Source organism: Ceratosolen solmsi, unplaced genomic scaffold (genome assembly GCF_000503995.2).
Source record: "Ceratosolen solmsi marchali unplaced genomic scaffold, CerSol_1.0 scaffold29, whole genome shotgun sequence".
NCBI classification, from domain to species: domain Eukaryota; kingdom Metazoa; phylum Arthropoda; class Insecta; order Hymenoptera; family Agaonidae; genus Ceratosolen; species Ceratosolen solmsi.
Window position 1 is genome coordinate 8434650 of NW_011948417.1, and position 8622 is coordinate 8443271.

The 8622-nt window shown below is 46.6% G+C and overlaps 1 protein-coding gene across 3 annotated transcripts in view; it reads left to right on the plus strand.

Moving 5' to 3' along the window:
- The first annotated feature begins 1180 nt into the window (after nucleotides 1-1180).
- Chi (LIM domain-binding protein 2 Chi) overlaps nucleotides 1181-8622 on the plus strand; it is a 135592-nt gene continuing 128150 nt past the window's right edge. For all 3 annotated transcript variants that reach the window (XM_011496490.1, XM_011496491.1, XM_011496492.1), the window contains exon 1: nucleotides 1181-2380. In XM_011496490.1, coding sequence (XP_011494792.1) covers nucleotides 1563-2380 — 818 coding nt within the window. In that variant the 5' untranslated portion in view covers nucleotides 1181-1562. The remainder of the gene's footprint in view (nucleotides 2381-8622) is intronic.

Genomic DNA, 8622 nt, shown 5'->3' on the forward strand with positions numbered 1-8622 from the left:
CCCCCACCACCACCCCCCTCACCACTCTCTCTCTCTCTCTCTCGCTACCACTCGTAAAGCGTCGTCTCTATCTGTTCGGACGAGCTCCACATCTCGATTCTTCTCTCTTTCTCTCGCTCTCTCACGTTGCTCCGATTAGCAGCAGCAGCAGCAGCAGAAGTAGCAGCAGCAGAAGTAGCAGCAGCAGTAGTAGTAGTGGCGGTGGCGGCGGTAGTGGCGGTGGCGGTGGCGGTGGTAGTGATGGTGGTGGTGGTGGTGGTGGTGGTGGTGGTGGTGGTGGCGGCGGCGGCGGCGGCGGCGGCGGCGGCGGCTATGAATCCAAACGATGCGAGCGCCGCCGCGGTGGAGCACCGCTACGCTCCGCGGTAGTAATGCAACCGCTTTCGAAGGGTGCGCTCGCGCTAGTGCCACTGCTCTTCTCTCTTTCTCTCTGTCTCTCTCCTCTTCCTCCTCCCTCTCCTACACCACCGCCAAGTCCTCGTCATCGACGGCTCTCGCTCTGCCGGCGTTCAGCTCGTTCGTACGAACGGGGAGATATGGGCAGAAGAGCGGCCTGATCTTCGCGCCCATCACGGACAGTCGGATCACGTGCGTCAGCAGCAGCGGGATCTCCGCCGAGGAATGAAGCCGCGACGACGCGATACCGGCCCGGTACGGCGCACCAATCTCGATCTCTCAAACTGCGGAGGGCCATGATCTGAGGCCCTCGAGCGTAGCTAGCGACGAGGAACGGTCTCGAGGAACGATCGAGCGACTCCCCTCCCCAGGACCATGGCTCGCGTGCCGCGCGATACACGGCAGCAACGAGGACGAGACGGCCACGTGCTTCCCATCCCCGGGGCGAGCCGCTGACGTGAGCCCTATCCGTGCGGTCGCATACACGCTCGGCTGTTATCCCCCCGTACGCGCGTCATGTGAATATGATCTGTTGTGCGAGTCGTGATCGACGATAACGTCATTTTAATTAATCCCCGAGTGATAAACAAGGAGTGCAATATAAAATATATACCTTGTATTGGCGCTATAAGGCGTAGGGGGCCCAGTGTCGTTGTGGTCGTTAAAACTAGGAAACGAGCTAACTAGATAAAAGAAAAAAGTGTGACGTCGGTTTGTAAGGAGCTGTACGCTAGGCTGCGCCCGAGTGCTTTTTTTTTTTTAATATTTTTTTTTTTTTAATTTTTGTTGTTTTTCTCTTCTCCTTTCATTTCTCATTGTTTATACGTTGAGTGCGAGGTACATGGTCGTTAACAATAGTCGGCGAGTGCGATGATTGTTGGTTATTGAGTGCTGTTTGGAGGAACGACGACGAGGTGTACGACAAGAGCGAAATAACGGAGAGCCCTTGGGCCCGGATCGGCAGTAGCGGCTGTAGCGGCAGCGGCAGCGGCACAAGGAGCAAGGGCAGAAAGAGCCGCCGCAGCCTCGTGGAGGGGCCTCGCGCCACCCCGGCCAGCGTCATTCTCTCGGCCCTCTCGTGCGGCGGCGGCGCGAGCCAGAGCGGTAGCGTGTTCGGCTCGAGCCTCGTGTTCGGCGAGACGGGTGGCGTCGTGGAGGGGGGAGTAATGCCGGTGAGGTTGGCGCAGCGCCCCCCAGGTGGACTTCTCCACGGCGGTGTGCCGGTGGTAGCGCCGAGCGGCGTCGTCAGCGGCGGTCCAGGCTCCGTCTCCGCCGCCGCCGGCGCCCGTTGCAGCCTCGGGGGTTCAGCGCCCGCGGGTTCGCCACCGTTGCCTGCCTCGCTTGGCCTCGGCCCGGGAGCCCCGGGAGGGGGAGGCGCGGGCGGCCCCGCGCCCGGCGGAGTCACCGGGGCGGTCGGGGGAGCGGTCGGCGTGCCGAATCCCCTGCAAGCTATGGCCTCGGCCGCTGCCTCGCTCACCCAGCTCAACAACATGGCCAACGGGCCCCTGCCGCCCCTGGGCCCGGGGCCCCAGGGCCCGCCGAGCCTACCGCCCCCGCAGCCAGCCACGACGCCGACACACGGCGGCGGACCGCCGACGCCCCACCAGCCGGGGGTGCCGGGCCCGCACCTTAACGGGGCCTCGCCCAGTCCCCACTCGATGCCCCACGGCATGATGAGCGGCTCGCCCCACGCGGCCCATCCCCACATGGCTGGCGGCGGGCCGTCGCCTCACCCCCATCACCCGGGTCCCCACATGGTCGGCTCGCCCCACCATCCGGGACCCCACATGGGCCCGGGCCCGATGATGGGACCCGGCGCTATGCAGCCCCAGCCGGGACCGGGAATGTGCGGTCCGACGGGACCCGCCGGGCCCATGGGCCCACACGGACCGCCCCACCCCCAGGGACCAGCCGGAGTACCCGGACAACCTCACATGCACAACGATCCCTTCTACTGCTCGCCCTTTGGATCGCCGTACTTCAGGTGAGCTGCCTCTACCATCCACCACCCCCATATCGGCTTATCCGGATGCCCACTCTACCCCGGATCCACGATACCCGACCAAACCTCTTGCCACGACAATGCTACTTCAACGACTTACCCCCTACCCCGATCGACCACTTGCGCAACCGCCTTTGTCCCTATCAACCGACCGATCGATCAATCATACAACCAACCAACCAACCAACCAACCAACCAACCAACCAACCAACCAACCAACCAACCAACCAACCAACCAACCAACCAACCAACCAACCAACCAACCAACCAACCAACCAACCAACCAACCAACCAACCAACCAACCAACCAACCAACCAACCAACCAACCAACCAACCAACCAACCAACCAACCAACCAACCAACCAACCAACCAACCAACCAACCAACCAACCAACCAACCAACCAACCAACCAACCAACCAACCAACCAACCAACCAACCAACCAACCAACCAACCAACCAACCAACCAACCAACCAACCAACCAACCAACCAACCAACCAACCAACCAACCAACCAACCAACCAACCAACCAACCAACCAACCAACCAACCAACCAACCAACCAACCAACCAACCAACCAACCAACCAACCAACCAACCAACCAACCAACCAACCAACCAACCAACCAACCAACCAACCAACCAACCAACCAACCAACCAACCAACCAACCAACCAACCAATCAACCAACCAATCGTCGAAACGATCACTCCTCCCACCTTATTGGCCAAACTGTAAACATTTTTTACCGTTTCGCCTTTGGAGAGTAAAGGAAAAGACGCTCGCTCGCTCGTTATCAACATTTTCCTTTCACCTTTATGCCTTTTGTCGTAACACTCTCGCATCGAGGAGGTCGCATTTCACAATGAATTATTTGGGTGATTAATGGAAAGCTTATGAAATTAATGGGTGATCGTGAAATCAAACAGGTGATACGCCGACTATAATACACTTGCACTTGTCCAATGTCTTATAAAATCTGTAACTTGTGACTGAAATCAAACGGACTTAAATGCTAATGCGCTTGTCATCGACACTATTTATCACGTCCGATCATTTATTGTGTCTCGCGAGCCATAAAACGTCAGGATAAAGCATATTTCTCAGAGGCTATAGTCTTCTCTCTCCATAAATCTTGGCGCCCGCAACTCTTGCATCGCCTCCCATTATATATGCATACGTTCACGCGTTTAACTTTATGCGTTTTAACCGGCTTTGGTGAACGAAAATTTTTCAGCTAAAACGAGCGCGACGATCACTCGGCTGTGCGAAATAATTTAGATCTCTTAATATCATTTCATCGATCCTGTATAATATCTATCGATTTTTTTTTTTTTTGGTTTGTTTCACTGTTCTCTCTCTCTCTCTCTCTCTCTCTCCCCCCCCCCCCTTAAATAAAGCATCAGGCCACATAATTTCATGTGACCGTTATACAAGTTATAATAAGGGTTTTTCATCATATATTCAGAGACTTTTATCCCCTCGTTTCAATCATTACATTTAGTATTTTGGTTATTATAATTGAAATCGAAATAACAATCATCATGATCGTTCTAATTATTATGAAGATGATAAAGTCATAACACATTAATAATAAATGACAATAACAATTGCATTAGTCGTAATAGAAGCAACAACATAACAGTTGAAACGTGCAAATATATTTTATTCCTTTTATTGTTTTAACTTCGATCGTCACAACTTCGTACAATAGCACAACTAAACAACGAATGTCCGCCTCATTTCTCAACATCTCGTAGTCATTTTACAATCAAGCAAGGTTATCCCGCAACTTCATTTTCCCATTCGATTTTTGCACTGCGCACAATTTTCCAACTTGCCGTAATTATAAACCATTCGACAAACATTTTTCACAAATAAATCGCATCTTTCTAACGCGTCAGATGACAATTCATTATTTATAATAAATATTTGTAAGATTCATCGTTTTGTCAGAAGCACTTATGCAGCCCGTCAATTTGCTTATTTGCATCGACACCGACAGGCTCGACGACGATATTTTAACCCAATTGACTGCAACACCCACCACGGGTTGACAAATTCAATTGTCATTCATGATTCTGGCGCGAGGTGCCCCCAACCCGAGTCTTCACCTCCTCGGTAGCGTCGTGCACTTTCTCGCCGCTCTGGGCATCATCAGCTCGTCTCTCTCTCTCTCTCTCTCTCTCTCTCTCTCTCTCTCTCTCTCTCTCTCGCCCGCTAACAGTACACCCCGAGAATCCGTTAGCGAACTCGCCCGAGGATCGCGCGCTTCCTCGCCTCCGCGAGATGAAGAGCCTCAACGTGTATAAGAGTAGGAAAAAAAAAAAGAAAGAAAGAAGGAAAGGAGAAGAAAAAATGTTTACAACGAAAAGAACGAGTGCGAGGCGAGATAACGGTACGGGCCGCTCTTCTTTGTTTTTTTCTTGTTTTTTTTTTTTTTTTTTGTTTTTGTCAAGAGAGAGAAAGACGCGGGTGTGACGGCCGTTACGACTTGGTAACGAACGTACATATCTTTCGCTCTTTCTCTCTCTCTCTCTCTCTCTCTCTCTCTCTCTATATATATATATATATATCACTCTCTTTCTATCTCTATCTATCTATCTCTCTATCTCGATTATGCGTGCGCTGATAATTGTGATATTATTGTGACTTTACACCTAGCCGTGGGACATGCGACATCCGTTTGCTTGCGATTTCTCAATGTGTATTAACGATCTACGCCTCAATCATTATACTTCCCCTATTATTATAATTTGCCATTATATTCCCTCACCGTCTTTCGGTGTATAATATATAATTCATTCACTATATAATTAATTCACTTGCAGCATTACGCACTAAGGTACAGGGAAATTTTAGTGTTAGAGCGGGCAATCGGCAATTGCGCCCCGGCGAACTTTCGATCGGCGTATCGATTCCAACCACTTCCCCACTCCACTTAATCGCCAAGCGTAATAATACTTTAATATTATTGCCATGGTTTGCGGTATCGGGTATCACGGCCAGGTGACTTTCTTCCCTAGCCAATTTCTTTTCGTGGCTGTGTGGTGCGTCGTGGTGGTCGAAGCCTCCCTGTTACAACGCGCCTCAACGCCCAGGAAAATCAATAAGGTGGCTGTAATCTGGGCATTTTCCAACTCCGGTTGGCGAGCAAAAGTCAGTGGGCTCTTATAGGAACGGTGCGGCACGCTTTTATCTTCTTCCCTCCCGCCACATAATTCATTTAACTCTAGTCATTTGATGCTAATTCAAACATCGCGCGTACATTTAGCGTTATTTTATCGATGTTGCTTTAAGGCAGGAGTCGCCGCCATCGGGCGGATCATGGATCGGTGCTGCTCCTCGGGCTTTCCATCGGGGTAGGGTGGCGGGGTGGCGGTGTGGTGGGGTTTGCGTGATGGCGGGGAGGGGGTGGGAGGCACGTTTTTTCGTCCTTTGATGAGAATCGCGCGCATCTTGCCGAGAGAATTTCGCCTATCAGTGGCCGCATACCGAAACCACTCGTGTGGTCTCACTCGCCTCCAATCGGATCACCGCTCCCGCTATGTAAAATAATTCGTGTCTTCCATCTCCTCGATTTTCGGCTGATTTTACGACGAGCTTTCCTCTCCCGCTCAAAATACCTCTAGTCACTACCACTACCACTACCACTACCACTACCACACGAACGCGCACACCTCATTCCATTCGAATTCCATTCGGCACAAAATATGCTCAATCGCTTAAATAAATATTAATATGATATCCGAATCGAGTCAAATGTTACCTTAGTTATCGTAATTTTTGTTACCCATGTTGATTTCTCGTTCTAATTTTTTTCCTCCCTAATTACAATTTTATTTAACAGGCCCTTATATCTATTAAAATTCTTTTATATATACGATGATCTCTATACAAGAAGCAATCTTAACACCTTGTTCATTTCAAATATTCATTTATTTATTTATTATTTTTTTCTTTCTTTGGTTCATTTATCCATCGGATTATTATATTGCATTTATGTCAATATATATATATATATATATATATATATATATATGCACAATGAAATAACGGAAATTGAAATGTATTGTAAATTTTAATGCTCAAAGCTTCAATTGTGCTAAATGGTGTTGTACGGCAAATTTTTTTTTTTTTTTTTTTTTTTTTTTTTTTTTTTTTTTTTTTTTTTTTTTTTTTTTTTTTTTTTTTTTTTTTTTTTTTTTTTTTTTTTTTTTTTTTTGTCACATTGAACTAAATACTAAATACGCAAACTGTTTTATGGGGATGGAGATTGGGCATTACTGCATAAAAGTGTTTACAAAAGTAAATTTGCAATATATTGATATATTTCGATCGCATATTGCGAACGCTTGTGAGATCTTGTTTTACGATATTATCGGGAGCGTGATTTGTTTGATATCGATATATTTGCATATAAGCATCCAACTCAAATACATTAATCGTATCCAGCAAACGTCTATTTTAAAAACGCCCTTATTTCGTATATAAATGCATCATTGTTTTTAGGGATAAATTGGACGAGTACAACAAAAAAAAAAAAAAAAAAAAAAAAAAAAAAAAAAAAATATCAAATAGTCGAAACTAATTAACGTAAAGAATTGTGTTTCATAAAATTAATTAACCAACTTGTTGAGACATACATAAATAAATAATAAAAAAAAAAAAAAAAAAAAAAAAAAAAAAAAACAAATAGACATATAATCCATAAAGTGCACGTACAATAGACATATAATCCATAAAGTGCACGTACATATTCCGTGAAAATCGCAAATATCTACGCTAAAAGCTAATGCATATTAAATATAAATACGGTCTTGTAGGCATTAAAATCTTAAGTTCTTAAAAGTTTCATAAAAATTTTATGTTGATTTATTTATCGACGCTTGCCAGTGTGCCATAAAATGCTCAAGTACGTATCAAACTCAAGAATCTAATGTATTATAAGAATAATATTTTTGACTATTGATATTTTTCATACTTTGAATATTTTGATCGATTAATCTCTGCCATCATTGGATCGCGTCTCGATAATTGCCAAGTATTTATTTGCACACGCGTTGACTCGCTCAACTTTTCGCAACAACATGCGATTATTCTATACTTTCGAGGTCATTTTGACAGTTAGGTGCTTGATCTCGTATGCGTATGAGCTCTCAAAGTCCTTCGAGCTCTTCCTTCGTCCGATTCTCAATTCTAACACATTTTTACTTGTTTTTTTTTTTTAACGGCAGATCGAATGAAAAAAAAACAAAAAAAAAAAAAAAAACAAAAAAGGAAGAAAAAAAAAAACCTAAATCAATGACACGACCGTTTTGACTTTATTTTTTATGCAAAATTTGATGTAACAATTTATTTGCGAATAATAAGCACGTAACATTCTCAAAGTTCTAAAAATTTTTTTAAAAAAATGACAAATAAACTACCGACAATGGCACACGTATGACAGACGTATTGTCGTACTTATGCCTTATGTGTCTATGATCTATGAGTAAGTGCATTAGTTAGTCCAGTGAGGCAATTTAGAATTATAACGCGTGCATGCACACACGCAAAATCTATCGAACAGGCAAACAAAACTAGTCCCTTTAAGCAGATGATATAATATTTTTTAAAAGAGCCGTAATTACACAATTAAATATTACAAAAATTTTCACAAACTTGGAGACAGACAAGCGATGTGCAATGCAGAAGCCAGGCGCACAGGTGTTTCCTGTTCTCGATCGCAGGTGGGCAAGGTTGGGTGGCCGCGAGGGAGGGATGGCGGGATGGCGGGATGGTGGGAGGGAGGGAGGGAGGTCGGGAGGGAGATAGCGAAGGATGAAAAGAAGGAAGGAAGGAAGGAAGGAAGGAAGGAAGGAAGGAAGGAAGGTAGGCTGGTAGGCAGGCTGGTAGGCAGGCTGGTAGGCAGGCAGGTAGGCAGGCAGGCAGGCAGGCAGGCAGGCAGGCAGGCAGGTCACACGAGCATTTTTTATCCAACAAGTCGGTTTTATTGCGCGCCTCGTCGCCATTTCGATCCATAAATTTGTTTATAACTATTCGGCATATTTGAACGAAATTAATAAAAAATCTAACTCAAATTCGACACGATTAATTTTCTTTTGCTCTTTATTTTCTCTCTTCGAATTTCCGCTTTATCCGACATGTCTCAATAATTTTATCTCCATCGATAACGCCCCCCCCCTCCCCCCCCCCCCCCCCCCCCCCCCCCCCCCCCCCC